Source organism: Triticum aestivum, chromosome 2A (genome assembly GCF_018294505.1).
Source record: "Triticum aestivum cultivar Chinese Spring chromosome 2A, IWGSC CS RefSeq v2.1, whole genome shotgun sequence".
Lineage (NCBI taxonomy): Eukaryota > Viridiplantae > Streptophyta > Magnoliopsida > Poales > Poaceae > Triticum > Triticum aestivum.
In genome coordinates this window covers 555,801,675-555,818,401 of record NC_057797.1, presented here as the reverse complement: position 1 = coordinate 555,818,401, position 16,727 = coordinate 555,801,675, and the positions used below count along the sequence as shown (strand labels likewise).

The window sequence follows — 16,727 nt, the reverse complement described above, 5'->3', positions numbered from 1 at the left end:
TCTTCATCGAGAGGGCTGATCTAGAGTCCCTTCGAGGCTACGAAGAGGGGGATTCAACTTCGTCGTCATCATCAAACATCCTACATCAACAATTCCATGATGTTCATAGGCTTCGTAGACGATCATGAGTTGGATGAGATTTCGCATTTAATCTAGTCAATTTGTTAGGGCTTGATCCCTAGTATCCACTATGTTCTGATATTGATGTTGCTATGACTTTGCTATGCTTAATGTCTGTCATTAGGGCCCGAGTGCTATGATTTCAGATTTGAACCCTTTATGTTTTCATGAATATATTTGAGTTCTTGATCCTATCTTGTAAGTTGTATGCACCTATTACGTGTTATGATCCGCATACCCCAAGGTGACAATAATTGGGATTCTTTCTGGCGATTACCATAGTATGGGGAGTTCATGTATTCACTAAGTGCTAATGCTTTGTTCCGGTTCTCTATTAAAAGGAGGCCTTAATATCCCTTAGACATCCTTATGGACCTCGTTGTCATAGGAGGGTAGAACAAAAGATGCCATGCAAGTTCTTATTCAAGCACATATGACTATATAAGGAATACATGCGTACATTATATTGATGAATTGGAGCTATTATGTATCACTATAGATTATGACTGTTATATGATGAATGTCATCCAACCCAAATATCCATCACTGATCCAATGCCTACGCTTTTCTCATATTAGTTTTTGCTAGGTTACTTTCCTTGTTGCTGCTATTACGATCACTATAAAACTGCTACTGTTATTGTTACCGTTAGTGTTGCTACTGTTGCTACTACTATCAAATTATCATATTACTGTGCTACTAATTAAGCACTTTGCTGCAGATATTTAGTTCTCCAGGTGTAGTTGAATTGACAACTCAACTACTAATACTTACAAATACTCTTAGGCTCCCCCTTGTGTCGAATCAATAAATTTGGGTGAAATACTACTCTCGAAGACTGTCATGATTCCCTATACTTGTGGGTTATCAAGCCACACTACAACAAATAACTCTCCCGACATCATGTACCTTAGGTGTTTAGCCTTTGCAATACGCCACAGTTTGGCCTCAGATTTGATTCCAACAAAGATAGTCATTGGCAAGGTAGAAATCTTCCTGAAGACTCTAGCATTTCTTTCATTCAAACCTCCCATGAGGTGAGTATCAAGAATGAGGTCATGGCCTTCATAGGACCACCAGGGGATTAGCCCTCTCAAACCACCAGTTTTCACGAAGTTGAAAGCTTGCCAATTTCGAGGGTCCCATTCTCATGAACCATGTCGCACACAAGTTCTTAAAAGCAAGTGCTTTAGGAAGGTGAACGCCATTCTCATGCTCCTTGTACATATGGCCCAAATGGCCGCAAACCGCACACCAATCCGGAAGATGCTCGAATTTAACACAATCTGGAAGGCTCCGCAAACACAAACTCACCCACCTAGGCAGCAAGCGATTTCACCATATCTACAAAGTCATTTGGTAGATCATGGACTCGGATCCATATAGCAAGCATGTCTAAATAGATAGTGCATGGTTTTGAGAACCCATTATATGGAGCAAGAATTACCGCATCCCCTTTGAAGATCCATGGTCCTCCTTCCATCACTTGCTTGCAGTCACGGAGACAAGAAAAATGCAGAGTATAAAGTTTGTCTTCCAGTGGATGAGTCTCAACGGGTTGAGTGAGATCCCATGACACACACATGTTTTTTTATAAAACTAACTATATGTCTTCTCCTTGTGGACATAGGCTATGGCCATCCATCTAACATCAGTCTCCGTCGGCGCCTCTTCCTCCTCAAACATAACATCATCCAAGTCATCCTCCTTCAAACCAAGCTTCTCAATCATCTCCTGGATGCCATCCATGGTCGTGCTCGACCCTGATGCCTCCATACTCATCACCCGCCCAAAATGAACGATCTATCGAGGCATATGAACCCTAGAACCGGCCCAAGCTATGGCGACGACGCTGGCCAAGACCGGGAAGGCACATGAGGATTGCCCCTCTCCTTGATCAGTATGAACCAGTGATCACTATGTAAGGTTGGGTGGTAGGGCAAAATTACTCAATGTCGGCCGCCGCCGCCACCAAGAGGATACATAACCCTAGCGAGAGTGGAGGCCTCTACGTCCGCATAGGAGTTTCGGCCGGGTGACGTTTTCTTGTTCGAGCCTTGTCCAGGCTGTTCGCCCTGACTGTAGAAGTGCATGCTCTAGCCAATGCAACCCAAAAACTGATCTGATGGAAGAGACTATACAACATATTTATACGTCAACACCCCTCTCATGTGTGGCCACCTTAGGCCTAAACGTGGATCGAAAGTGGCTGCAATTTAATTGCACCAGCTGGGACCGAAAGTGGGTTGCATATAGAAGTGTATGCTCTAGCCAATGCAACCAAAAGACCGATCTGAAAGAAGAGAGTAGGTAATAAATTTATACGTCAACACTGACATAAGGAGGGAGACAGGGGGTCCGGTTGGAGATGCTTTTACTTACAATGTTTTTCGTGGTCACCAAAGGGGAAATAAGTCATGTTTTAGTCCAACTCTCCCAATACAGAAATTTTGCTGGGAACCGGGAGATGGTCTTAAGCCTAACCCAACACCCTCTTATATTGCATTTGCATCTTCATTTTTAGTAATAATACAATAAATTTTACTACTAAGACGATTTGATGAAATAGATTACACATCACGTCCAAACCAGTTTTATCTGGACTTACTAATTAGCTGACACACTGGTGATTTGGCTTTCATGGTTGGCATCCTGCTTGACAAACCTCCTCCAGTACCAATGTCCCGTCCACACTGACTGCATTGCTTCCAACGGCACGCCCTTGGTTTCCGGCAGGAATGCTGCCACGAAGATGGTCATTGTTAGAAGCCAGCCGGCGTAGAAGAGGAACACGCCGTACTTCATGCCGCAGAGCAACGCGATGAACACCTGCAACTCCACGAAGGAGAGACACAGTGCGACAGAGATGCTCATGGCCTGCCCGGCCGACCTGATCTCCACCGGGTAGATCTCGCTCGGCACCACCCATCTGAGCGGTGCCCACGACACACCGAAGCTGAACGTGCAGAGGCAGATGAGGACCAGCACAGCGGTCGCGTAGCCATGCGGCATCGTCACCCCTTGGTGCTTCCCGAGATGGCCCGCCATCACCCATGAGATGGCCACCTTCATTAGTTCACCAACCAAAATTCAATTATATCGAGCCATCTAATGATATCGATTTCATATTGTGAATGTTGACTTTTGACTTTTGACAAATTTTATGCAAACTGAAAAAACGGAGGGAATACCTCGCAGAACATCATGCCGATGCCCCCAACGATGAGCAGGAACCTACGGCCGGTGCGGTCCATAACGAAGGTGGACAGAACTGTGGCTACCAAGTTTGTCATGCTGTTTATCACAGAACCAAGTATGGCCTTCTGGCTGTTGAACCCCACCGTGCGGAACAGCACAGGCGAGAATACGGCGATGACGATCATGCCGGTGAACTCGAAGAAGATGGGTATGGCCAGCCCCACGGCCAGGTAGTGCCGGTACTGCTTGCTGAATAGCCTCCGGAAAGAGCCGACGTTGTTCCGGCGTGCCTCGTCCACGGCGCGGACGATGTCCTTGAACTCGGCATCGATGTTGGTGCCATCTCCGCGGATACGCTGCAGCGCCGCGCGGGCTCGGTCGGGCTGGCCTCGCAGGACGAGGCTGCTGGGGGTGTCCGGGATGAAGAAGGCTCCCACGACGATGATGACGCCCGGAACGGCTGCTAGGCCGAGGGAGAGGCGCCATCCCCAGCCAGGGATGCGGTTGGTGAAGTAGTTGGTGATGGTAGCGGACAGTATGCCGATGACGACGAACGTGTTGTACGACGACGTGAATGCGCCTCGCCACCGCGCCGGCGCTGTCTCAGAGAGGTACACAGGAGCTGCCTGCGGTAAAAAGAAAGAGATGGTCAGTATGCATAAAAAAGGAGATGGTCGGTATTGGGCCTCAAAATACCCCAGGGCCGCAATTATATTGTATTTTTGGGCCTCCATATATACCTGTAATGTGAACCCAAGACCAAAACCGAGTAGAATCCGGCCGATGATGAGCATGGCGATGTTGACGGCCGCGGCGTTGATGATCGAGCCGGCAAGGAACATGACACCGCCAATCAGCATGATTGCCTGGCGGCCCACACTCCTCGTGACTCGGCTCGCCACCAACGATGATAGAGTGCCGGCGATGAACAAGGACGATGTAAAGGCGGTGAGCCACTGGTTGTCGTACTTGCAGTATGCGTCACGCTTCGGGCTCTTCATTCTGCTCTGCACTTCCGGGAAGAACTTGCTCAGGAACGATTCCATTTGTGTCACGCCACCTGAGTCAACCAAAAGTACATTATATGTATAAGGATAAAAGTTCTTGCCATACACTCTGCTTTGCAGTATGATTGTTTTTCGAAATTATGTTAAAACACAATAAAACTATAAACACTTCAATAATATAATAAAGTATGTAAAAATATGAAAAAAATGTTCCATTTGTAAATATCAAGTATTTGAAATAATCATCAATTAAGAAGAGTTCACATTTTTAAAAATGTTCAAGTAAGCCAGAAAAGTGTTTATGTATTTTTAAAAATGTTCATGTAATTAAGAGAAGTGTTCATGTCATTCAATAAGTATTCACAACTTATAAAATATATTTATATAATATTAAAAGCTTACGCACATTTTTTAAAATGTTCATATACTAGAACATAATTATTCTATCATAACATGATATTTTGAAATTCTGAAAAGAATTTACATATTTTAGAAACTGCATAAGTAGTTTAGAAAAATGTCCATATATAGGCTAAAAATGTTGGTGTATTTATCAAAATATTTGTTAACAATAATAAAACAAGAATATTAAAAAGGAAAAAATAATTATACATAAAAATAAAAAAATTCCAAAAGATAAAAGGAAACTAAAAGAGAAAAGGGAAAAATAAATTAAACCAAAACTGAAAAGTGAAAAACAAAAAACAAAAAACTAGGAAAACCGGCTATCTGCTATGACATTGGGCCTCAGGCCCATGTATTGCTTACGTGGGCAATCACCCACTATATACCAGTACAGGCGGTATATAGCATTTGTAGGGTGCGGTCGGGAACCCCCGTTCAGCGCGTGCGCCGTAGAAACAAACATGTCGTTGCTTTTGGCCGGCCTATCAATGCGACTCGATATCTAACTCACTCCTGCTCACATGACTGCTCACCTTGCTCGCTCGCTCGGGGAACTCTGGTTAATTGGTTGACCGGCTGACCGTTGACTTTTGAATAAAAAATGTAAAATTGGAAATGTTTATGGCTTTGAAGAAAAAGTTCACGATTGTGAAAAGAATTCGCGGTTTTGAAAAAAAAACCACAAACTATAAAAAAGTTGTCAGGTTTGAAAAGAAGTTCGCAAGTTTGAGAAAAGTTCATAATTTTTGAAAAAATAGTGCGAATTATAAAAATGTGACTTTGAACATAGTTTGCAGATTAACAAATGAATTTGGTAATTTTCATGCATTTGAAAAAGAAAATAAAAAGAAAAACAGAATAAGACCGGTCCAAAAAATGGAAAAAGACAACCCGGTAGGAAGCTTCTAGAAGCTTCATAGAACCTGTTGAAAGTTTCAAGGAGCTTCCCAAAACTGGTTGTTGTAAAAAGCTTTTCGTGAAAAGAAAGATGAACAAACGTTGCATGGGTCGGCCTATTCCCTACAATGCACACAGGGAGGGGTGTGCGTCATTTGCAATTAAGCCTGTAAGTGACGCAGAGGGCGCCAAATAGGGATTGGGAGTGTGGTCAGAGGGAGATTGGAGAACTCCTTTTCTACGTGTTGTGCAACAAATTAGTCCAATAACCTGCAATGCTAGTCACGCGGGCCAGCCCAATAGTTTCTTATTTTTATTTAATATATCTATCAATTTGTGTTGCTAAAAAATATATCATTTTCCTCATTTTAATAGTTTTCTAAAAGTATCATAAAAAGAGTAAAAATATATGCAGTTTGAAAGAACAATTGCGGCGGCATTGCCTATATGATGGTCATTCAGTCACAAATAACACACACGATGGCGTCTCTGCTCGGGCTTGACTACAATGGAACAAGATCCAATGGTGCATAAAACAAGAAAAAATTAACGCGGACCGTTAGATATTTTATATGGATGTTCCAAAGTCGCACGGGAGCTGATAGAAAGCTCTGTTCATTTTGCGAAAACCTGTGAAGCTTCTTCTATCTTAGTCAAGCCTCATCCGCTCGTTCCTTCTTCTCCATCGGACCGTGTGAGTGCGTATTCTAAATAATCTCCCATTCAATAATGGACAAAAAAAATGCTATATGCTCCCAGGTCATGCGGAAGCATCTGCCCATTCTAACCACACATAAAGTATACTCCATAATTTAATGCATATGGCGTCAACGCAATGCCTGGATCACATGCTTACGGTGGAGATGTCATGCTTTAGATGGAGCACATATTAAAATTTCTTGCCGTCTCTTGGATCTCATCCTGTATTACTATTACTACTAGATAGATTCAACTTTGACTCTAATGACTTCTTATTTTCGCTTCACTAAAACTCTACTAAACCAACTAACAAGGGAGACAGGTTTGTGTAAAGCTAATTTAGGAACATCAAATCAGCTTAGCTAATACTCGCTAGTTATATTAAAGGGTGAACCAGAGTGTGTGCCTTGGAACTAAGCTTACTGGAGTAGAACACACAGAACGCACGGACCTGTGACGCCAGAGTCATAGCCGAAGATGAGGCCGCAAGAGGCGGCCATGAGGGAGGTCACCACGACGGAGAAAGTCATGCGGCCGCCGTACTCCTGCACACGGCTGTCGCCTGCTACGAAGCCACCGGCCGCCATTTCTCAAGCGCTCGCGCTTGATCGCAAGTCCTTCTGGTTTGGATGGAATGATGGGCTGGACTACAGAATATACTGAATGGTAGAAGACCACCGGCGATGTGTGTGTATTTATAGCTTAACCAGGCGGTGGTTTGTATTCTAACTTTCTAAGTCTACACACAAGTGGTCTTTCAAAAACATTTGATTAATGCAAATCTTACCTGGACGTCTGAATAGCCTAGCCATCCACATACCACACCAAGTGGGCATGTTCAGCAACTATTATTTTTATCAGAAAGGGAAGAGCAAAATGACAGAAAGAGAAAGAATTGGACTTAGATACACCTACTGCTCCAGATACTTAATTATCTGACGTTCATAAATTCCTCAAAGCTATGTAATAAACACGATCCACATTTTTGTGCGGAATTATTTACAGTCCACTCTTTGCTTATAAGCATGTGCAAATGTTCACAACAAATACAACATTACGAAAGTCCATGAGAATAAAAGCACATGCCACATTCTGAAGCAAAGATGCAACGTATACGCCCAACTACCATTTTATGTCGAACCATCTGACCTTAGGTTTAAATAATGTGGCGGAGCCTTAGGTTTATAATTCGAGTATGTTGGCTCATTATTTCCCTCCCTTTGTCTCTCCTCCAAGGAAATGCGGCTAGGGTTCCTGCCTCTCGTTGGCGGCGGCGCCGATCTCCCACATCTTTTGTGGCCTTAGGGCTATGGGTGTGCGGTGTATCCCGGTCTTTGCCGGCGGGAGGGCTCCGTTTTCAGGTGCTTCTTCATGTTCTGTTAGGATTTATGTCCTGCTTAAGAAGACGAGACAACGGCGGCTTCTTGAAGATGGAATAAGGCTCTCCCCGCGAAGCCCCTGTCCCAATGGTGCGTCTATCATTGTCGGAGGACGTGTAGTGGTGTGTCTCCGACGGATCTCGCGGAATTGGTCGGTGATTGTCTTTGGTGGATCCGTTCGGATTCGGTCTTTATTTGTCTTTCTTCACTTGTCTTCAGGTTGGATCCTTCTGATCTAACCTTCTCTGGCCTCCTGGGGCGCGCTACGAGCTCAGCGGGCGCGCCCTGTGAGCTTGTGGCTCACCCGTAGCTCTTCTGGCCTCCTCCCAAGCTTTCTAGGGTCCCTTCTGGTCCATAAAAAGTCACTGTAAAGTTTCATCGCATTTGGATTTCGTTTGGTACTAATTTTCTGAAAAGTCAAAAACAAGCAAAAAAACAAAAAATATCACTGGGCACTAGGTTAATAGGGTAGTCCCAAAATGATATAAAATAACATATAAATGTATATAAAGCATCCAAGATTGATAATATAATAGCATGAAATATAAAAAATATAGATACGTTGGAGACGTATCAGAACTCTGCCTCCTGGTTCTCCGAGAGGTCTCCCCCAATGGTCACTGTTTTGTCGTTGTCTTCGGGGTGGACCTGGAACTTCTTGGTTTGCTTTGCTGGCTGGAAGACGGGATAGGTCGCGCTTCTGGGGGAGCTCGACCTCGGATGGCCCTATCTGTTTTCTTATCTTGGCGAGCTCGGCGGAGGCCAACGCGGCCTCAGCGAGTTCCACGTTTGCCACTTCGGCCTGGTAGGCTTTCTTCGTGCTCCTCCGAACATTGATCGTGCCGTTAGGGCCAGACATCTTGAGCTATAGGTAAGTGTAGGAAGGGGTCGCCATGAACTTCACATATGTGGGCCTACCCAAGATCGCATGGTAGCCGCTCTAGAAAGGGGCGACTTCGAAATGGATGGTTTCGCTCCGGTAATTCGACTCATTTCCGAAGATGACCTCGAGTTCGACCTGGCCTAAGGGACGCACTGGGTGGCCTGACACTACCCCGTGGAAGCCCACGTTCGACCTCCAAGTCCTGACAGGGAGATCTTCATCTTCTCCAGGGTATCAATGAAGATGATGTTGAGGTCGCTTCCTCCGTCCATCAGGACGCGTGAGAGGCGGCAACCCCCGCCGATGGGATCTAGTACCAGGGCATGTTTGCCTGGCTGCGCGACGTCTTCGGGGGTGATCCCCGACGTCGTCGGTAATCATCTCTTGGGACAATGCCAATCGTCTGCTGGATGCACCCTCTACCGCGTAGAGCGTGTGTCTGGCAAGCTTTATGGTTTCCGCGTGTGTCAGCTGTCGTGAATGTCATATTCACGGAGGTCTCGCAGGAGACCCCGTAGCGCCGGGGAGATCATGTGATACGTCTCCAGGCGGGGTGATCGGGTCGAACATAGACCTCTTGGACCTTCCTTGCCTATTGTACACGCATTTGATGTAGCGTGAAGGCGAGATGTCGAGGAATTGTCTTGATCCGTTATGTTGTCAAATGAAAAGGAAATTTACTTTATATTATCAAATAATAAATTTCTTAAAAAGTGTTGGTACGGAAGGCACCCGTGGATACGGCTAGCCATGGACTGTGAAAGAATGGTGGAAAAAGAAATACACTTTATTTTCTGTTTGGTAACCACCTATGATATATCTAGTATGGAAAGTGTTGGGAATTAATCGGTCGTTTTCATTGACGACAAAAGTATGCATCTCAAAAAAATTATCTCTCAATTTAAGCTTTGAGCTCTGGCACCTCTACAAATCTCCACTTCCCTCTGCGAAGGGTCTTTCTATTTACTTTATGCAAATTTTATTTTTATTCGAGTCTCCATCTTCTCTTATAAAGCACCAACTAGGGGCACTATGATCATACTTGAGCATTGGATGTAGCTAATATCCGAGTGTGTCTCATGAATGGATCTATGATTGAGCATGATGGGCTAGGGATAGCTTATTTTAGGGTTGATATTTTGAAAGACATGGTTGCTTGTTGATATGCTTGAGTATTTAAGTTATCATGTCAAAACTAGACTATTGCTTTGAACAATATAAAAGTCCAAATGTCCATGCTACAAAAGAAAAAAATACGTGATGAACATGTTAGCCAGCATTCCACATCAAAACTTCTGTTTTTATCATTTACCTACTCGAGGATGAGCAGGAATTAAGCTTGGGGATGCTGATACGTCTCCAATGCATCTATAATTTTTGATTGTTCCATGCTGTTATATTATCATTCTTGGATGTTTTACAATCATTTATAGCAACTTTATATCATTTTTTGGGACTAACCTACGAACATAGTGCCTAGTGCCAGTTGTTGTTTTTTTGCTTGTTTTTACTTCGTAGAATATCAGTCACAAACGGAGTCCAAACACAGCAAAACTTGTTTTGAAGCTAATTTAGCAACATCAAATCAACTTAGCTAATAGCTAGTTATATTAAACGGTGAACCAGAGTGTGTGCCTTGGAACTAAGCTTACCGGAGTAGAAAACACAGAACACACGGACCTGTGACTATAAAATTCAAAAGGCCGCCGGGCAGGAGAGGCGAGAAAGATAAGCGAAAGAATGGAGGAGATGCTCTTGTGTTCAATATGGCGGCAGAAGAGATGATAGCAAACAAAAAAGAGTTGGAGTTCGAGAAAAAGCAAGAGAAGGAATGAAGGTGGTTTGACGTCAAGGCATTAAGGGCACTCAACTTGGCAAGGCAGGGTCCTGTTTACCCCAGCTCTCTCGGGCCGCTCCCGCGGGTGGCTCAGGAGAGCAAAATCGAGCCCGCCGCCGGGAGGCCACCCACCAAAGTTGCTCCCCTCACCGCCACCAGTGTACGCAGCAGGGCAAAGCCCATGAAATGTAGGCGGCAGCGGGGCTGTCGGTCACTTCCGCACAAGATCGAGCAGCGCACGGGCGTCCTGATCTGGCAGGGACTGGAGCTCGGCGAGGCAAGGTGCACGGAGGAGTGCGAGTGGGGCACGTTCGCGAGGTGCTTGTGCCATGGCGCTACAGGAGTGGGGCCACGCGGATCTAGCTTGGGCGCATGGGGATGACTCAGGGCTGTGCGGATCTGGCACTGTCACTGGTGCGCGAGGCAGAGTGGAGGTGCGGGGCTGCGCGCGTGGCCTGCTGCTGCAGCAAGCGTCCTTCGCGACGGTGTGGCGAATCCGGCTAGCTGATAGCCTAGAGTGCAGCGGATGGCTGCAAATCCGGCAAGCATGCTGGGTCTCATTTTGGGGAGGTGATGGCGCGCGGTTGCAGACGGGCCGACCATATCTGGGCCTATCCAAGGCGGAGGCTAATTGCGGCGCGTAGTGGGAGAGGTCCGAGGCTGCGGCTGTGGTAGTTGCGGGCGGGCCGACCATGACCTGTACTTGTCGGCCTTGGCCGGCACCCGGGAGGGGCACTGCCAGCTGGTGGTGGTGCTCGGTTGTTACTTGATGGAGCAGGGAGGTTCTGTCTGCGGTTGGATGCGGGGTGTAGGACCTGATCTGGTCTCTACAGGCCCGTCGTCAAGGAGGCTAGCTGGTGGCCTTGCACAGCGATGGCATGCTCGCTGGGTGAGGGATGTGCGCGGTCCAGTGAAGGTATGGGTTGACCTCGGCCTACTGCGTGGGAGTGGCTGCACCGAGTGAAAGCCTGGCCGGTGCTGGCCGGCCGGCGGCGACGGTGCCCATGGGCGTCGCTATCCTCCTTGGAGGCGTCGTCGGGATTCTTCACAACCTATACTCCCGGATCAAGTTCTTGAAGGAAATATGCCCTAGAGGCTATAATAAAGTTATTATTTATATTTCCTTATATTATGATAAATGTTTATTATTCATGCTAGAATTGTATTAACTGGAAACTTAGTACATGTGTGAATACATAGACAAACAGTATGTCCCTAGTGTGCCTCTACTAGACTAGCTCGTTAATCAAAGATGGTTAAGTTTCCTCACCATAGACATGTGTTGTCATTTGATGAACGGGATCACACCATTAGAGAATGATGTGATGGACAAGACCCATCCATTAGCTTAGCATAATGATCGTTTAGTTTTATTGCTATTGCTTTCTTCATGACTTATACATGTTCCTCTGACTATGAGATTATGCAACTCCCGAATACCGGAGGAACACCTTGTTTGATATCAAACGTCACAACGTAACTGGGTGATTATAAAGATACTCTACAGGTGTCTCTGACGATGTTTGTTGAGTTGGCATAGATCGAGATTAGGATTTGTCACTCCGTGTATCGGAGAGGTATCTCTAGGCCCTCTCGGTAATGCACATCATTATAATCCTTGCAAGCAATGTGACTAATGAGTTAGTTATGGGATGATGCATTACGGAACAAGTAAAGAGACTTGCCGGCAACTAGGTATGTGGATACCGACGATCGAATCTCGGGCAAGTAACATACCAATGACAAAGGGAATGATGTATATTGTTATGCGGTTTGACCAATAAAGATCTTCATAGAATATGTAGGAGCCAATATGAGCATCCAGGTTCCGCTATTGGTTATTGACCAAAGATGTGTCTCGGTCATGTCTACATAGTTATCGAACCCGTAGGGTCTGCACGCTTAACATTCGATGACGATTTGTATTGTGAGTTATGTGATTTGATGACCAAAGTTTGTTCGGAGTCCCGGATGAGATCACGGACATGACGAGGAGTCTCTAAATGGTTGATAGGTAAAGATTCATATATTAGAAGGTTGCATTCGGACACCGGAATGGTTTCGGGAAGTTTTGGATAAGTTTCAGAGTACCGGGGGTTACCGGAACCCCCCGGGTAGTGAATGGGCCATCATGGGCCTTAATGGAGGAGAGAGGGCCAGCCAAGGAGGTGGTGCCCTCCTTTCCAATCCGAATTGGACAAGGGGTGGGGTGATAACCCACAAGTATAGGGGATCAATTGTAGCTCTTTTCGATAAGTAAGAGTGTTGAACCCAACGAGGAGCAGAAGGAAATGACAAGTGGTTTTCAGTAAGGTATTGTTTGCAACTGTTGAAATTGTAAGTAGCGAGTAGTTTGATAGCAAGATAATTTGTAACGAGCAAGTAACGATAATAGTAACAAGTATGCAGCAAGGTAGCCCAATCCTTTTGAGGCAAAGGACATGCCAAAATGGTCTCTTATAATAAGCAAAGCGTTCTTGAGGGTACACGGGAATTTCATTTAGTCACTTCCATCATGTTGGTTCGATTTGTGTTCGCTACTTTGATAATTTGATATGTGGGTGGATCGGTGCTTAGCTGCTGTTTTTACTTGAACAGACCTCCTACTTATGATTAACCCTCCCGCAAGCATCCGCAACTACGAGAAAAGTATTAAGAATAAATTCTAACTACAACATTAAACTTTTGGATCCAATCAGTCCCTTACGAAATAGCGCATAAACTAGGGTTTAAGCTTCTGTCACTCTCGTAACACACCATCTAATTGCTACTCCACAATGCATTCCCTTAGGCCCAAATATGGTGAAGTGTCATGTAGTCGACGTTGACACAACACCACTAAGGGAATCACAACATACATACTATCAAAATATCAAACACACATCAAGTTCACATGATTACTTGCAACACGATTTCTCCCGTGACCTCAAGAACAAAAGTAACTACTCACAAATGATAAACATGTTCATGATCAGAGGAGTATTAAATAGCATAATGGATCTGAACATATAATCTCCCACCAAATAAACCATATAGTAATCAACTACAAGATGTAATCAACACTACTAGTCGCCCACAAGTACCAATCTATAGTTCCGGTAACAACATTGAACACAAGAGATGAACTAGGGTTTGGGAGAGTTGTTAGTGAGGATGATGACGATGATTTCCCCCTCCGGGAGGGAAGTTCCCCCGGCGGAATCGCTCCGACGGAGGGCAAAAGTGCTCCTGCCCAAGTTCCGCCTTGAGGCGGCGATGCTCCGTCCGAAAAGTCTTCTCTTTATTTTTTCTAGGTCAAAATGACCCATATACCAAAAGATGGGCACCGGAGATGGGCCGAGGAGGCCACAACCCACTAGGGCACGCCTGGGGGGCCTGGCGCGCCCAGGTGGGTTGTGCCCACCTGGTGGCTCCCCTCTGGTGTTTATTGGCTCCAATATTTCTTAAAAAATCCATAAAAAATCTCCGTGAAGTTTCAGATTATTTGGAGTTGTGCAGAATAGGTGGCCTGGCATAGCTTTTCCAGGTCCAGATTTCCAGCTGCCGGAATTCTCCCTCTTGGCGTGTTCCTTGCAAATTTTGAGAGAAAAGGCATTAGAATTACTCAAAAAGCATTATTATGGATAAAAACATTATAAATAACAGTAATAAAACATGATGCAAAATGGACGTATCATGGGGGCGGCGCCCCCTTTCCCTCTCCAACTCCTTCTCTCTTTCCCCCTTTGCCACTCCAGAAAAGGAAAAAAAATGAGAGGGGAATCCTACTAGGACTAGGGAGTCCTAGTAGGACTCCCCATATTTGGCACGCCCCTAGGGGGCCGGCCTCCTCTTCTCCCCCTTTATATATGGAGGCGGGGGGCACCCCAAAGTCACAACAGACATCTCTTAGCTGTGTGTGGTGCCCCCCTCCATAGTTTACCACCTCGGTCATATCGTCGTAGTGCTTAGGCAATGCCCTGCGTCGGTAACTTCATCATCACTATCGCCACACCGTCGTGCTGACGGAACTCTCCCTCGTCCTCAACTGGATCAAGAGCTCGAGGGACGTCATCGTGTTGAACGTGTGCTGAACACGGACGTGCCGTACGTTCAGTGCTAGGATCAGTTGAATCGTGAAGACGTTTGACTACATCAACCGCGTTACTAAACGCTTCTGCTTTCGGTCAACGAGGGTACGTGGATAGATCTTGCGTGATTGTAGGATTTTTTTGAAATACCGCTTTCCCCAATAGTGGCATCCGAGCCCGGTCTATGCGTAGAAGTTATATGCACGAGTAGAATACAAAGAGTTGTGGGTGATAATAGTCATAATGCTTACCACCAAAGTCTTACTTTGATTCAGCGGTATTGTTGGATGAAGCGGCCCAGACCGACATTACATGACCGTGTGCATGAGACTGGTTCTACCGACGAGCTTCGCACTTTAGGTGGCTGGCGGGTGTCTGTTTCTCCAACTTTAGTTGAATCGAGTTTGACTATGGCCGGTCCTTGTTGAAGGTTAAAACAACACACTTGACGAAAAATCGTTGTGGTTTTGATGCGTAGGTAAGAATGGTTCTTGCTAGAAGCCTGTAGCAGCCATGTAAAACTTGCAACAACAAAGTAGAGGACATCTAACTTGTTTTTGCAGGGCATGTTGTGATGTGATATGGTTAAGACGTGATGAGATATAAATTGTTGTATGAGATGATCATGTTTGTAAAAGTTATCGGCAACTAGCAGGAGCCATAGGGTTGCTGCTTTATTGTATGACATGCAATCACCATGTAATTGCTTTACTTTATCACTGAGCGGTAGCGATAGTCATGGAAGCAATAGTTGGCGAGACGACAACGATGCTACGGTGGAGATCAAGGTGTCAAGACGGTGACGATGGAGATCATGACGGTGCATTGGAGATGGAGATCAAAGGCACAAGATGATGATGGCCATATCATGTCACTTATATTGATTGCATGTGATGTTTATCCTTTATGCATCTTATTTTGCTTAGTACGTCGGTAGCGTTATAAGATGATCTCTCACAAAATTTCAAGGTATAAGTGCTCCCTGAGTATGCACTGTTGCCACAGTTCGTCGTGCCGAGACACCACATGATGATCGGGTGTGATAAGCTCTACGTTCACATACAACGGGTGCAAGCCAGTTTTGCACGTGCAGAATACTTGGGTTAAACTTGACGAGCCTAGCATATGTAGATATGGCCTCGGAACACTGAGACTGAAAGGTTGAGCGTGAATCATATAGTAGATATGATCAACATAGTGATGTTCACCATTGAAAAATACTCCATCTCACGTGATGATCGGACATGGTTTAGTTGATATGGATCGCGTGGTAATTTAGATGACTAGAGGGATGTCTATCTAAGTGGGAGTTCTTAAGTAATATGATTAATTGAACTTTAATTCATCATGAACTTAGTACCTGATAGTATTTGCATGTCGATGTTATTGTAGATCAATTGCCCGTGCTACCGTTCCCTTGAATTTTAATGGATTTCTAGAGAAAGCTAAGTTGAAAGATGATGGTAGCAACTACACGGGATGGGTCCGTATCTTGAGGATTATCCTCATTGTTGCATAGAAGAATTACATCCTGGAAGCACCGCTAGGTGCAAGACTCGCTGCAGGAGCAACGTCGGACGTTGTGAACGTCTGGCAGAGCAAAGCTGATGACTACTCGATAGTTCAGTGTGCCATGCTTTACGGCTTAGAATCGGGACTTCAAAGACGTTTTGAACGTCATGGATCATATGAGATGTTCCAGGAGTTGAAGTTAATATTTCAAGCAAATGTTCAAATTGAGAGATATGAAGTCTCCAATAAGTTTTATAGCTGCAAGATGGAGGAGAATAGTTCTGTCAGTGAACATATACTCAAAATGTCTGGGTACCACAACCACTTGACTCAACTGGGAGTTAATCTTCTTAATGATAGTGTCATTGACAGAGTTCTTCATGTTGGGGAACGCAATATTTCAAAAATTTCATCTATGATCACACAAGATCTATCTAGGAGACGCATAACAATGAGAGGGGAGAGTGTGTCTACGTACCCTCGTAAACTGAAAGCGGAAGCGTTTAGTAACATGGTTGATCTAGTCGAGCGTCTTCGCGATCCAACCAATCAAGTACCGAATGCACGACACCTTCATGATCTGCACACGTTCAGCTCGGTGACATCCATCGAACTCTTGATCCAGTTGATGCTGAGGGAGAGTTTCATCAGCATAACGGCGTGGTGATGGTGATGATGATGTTACCGACGCAGGGCTTCGCCTAAGCACTACAACGATAT

At 45.2% G+C, this 16,727-nt stretch overlaps 1 protein-coding gene and 1 pseudogene across 2 annotated transcripts; one reads left to right on the top strand and one right to left on the bottom strand.

Moving 5' to 3' along the window:
• Window positions 1–2,494: 2,494 nt before the first annotated feature.
• Window positions 2,495–6,979, bottom strand: LOC123185552 (sugar transport protein MST1). 2 transcript variants are annotated; one of them, XM_044597416.1, is made up of 4 exons: window positions 6,778–6,979; window positions 4,059–4,378; window positions 3,312–3,944; window positions 2,495–3,186 (listed from the first exon to the last, which is right to left on the bottom strand). In XM_044597416.1, the coding sequence occupies exons 1-4, from the start codon at window positions 6,911–6,913 to the stop codon at window positions 2,728–2,730; spliced, it is 1,548 nt and encodes a 515-aa protein (XP_044453351.1). In that variant the 5' UTR covers window positions 6,914–6,979; the 3' UTR covers window positions 2,495–2,727. The 2 variants fall into 2 exon arrangements, with proteins under 2 accessions (XP_044453351.1, XP_044453350.1); XM_044597415.1 differs by having other exon boundaries at window positions 3,312–4,378.
• A 1,912-nt stretch (window positions 6,980–8,891) lies between these two features.
• On the top strand, window positions 8,892–11,502 carry LOC123191745 (uncharacterized; annotated as a pseudogene).
• The last annotated feature ends 5,225 nt before the right edge of the window (window positions 11,503–16,727 follow it).

Coding starts and splice junctions, on each gene's coding strand:
- LOC123185552 (XM_044597415.1), bottom strand. CDS start 6,913: ATGGCGGCCGGTGGCTTCGTAGCAGGCGACAGCCGTGTGCAGGAGTAC. Junction 4,379..6,777: donor CTATGACTCTGGCGTCACAG/GTCCGTGCGTTC, acceptor TGGTTGACTCAG/GTGGCGTGACACAAATGGAA. Junction 3,187..3,311: donor TCGGCATGATGTTCTGCGAG/GTATTCCCTCCG, acceptor GAACTAATGAAG/GTGGCCATCTCATGGGTGAT.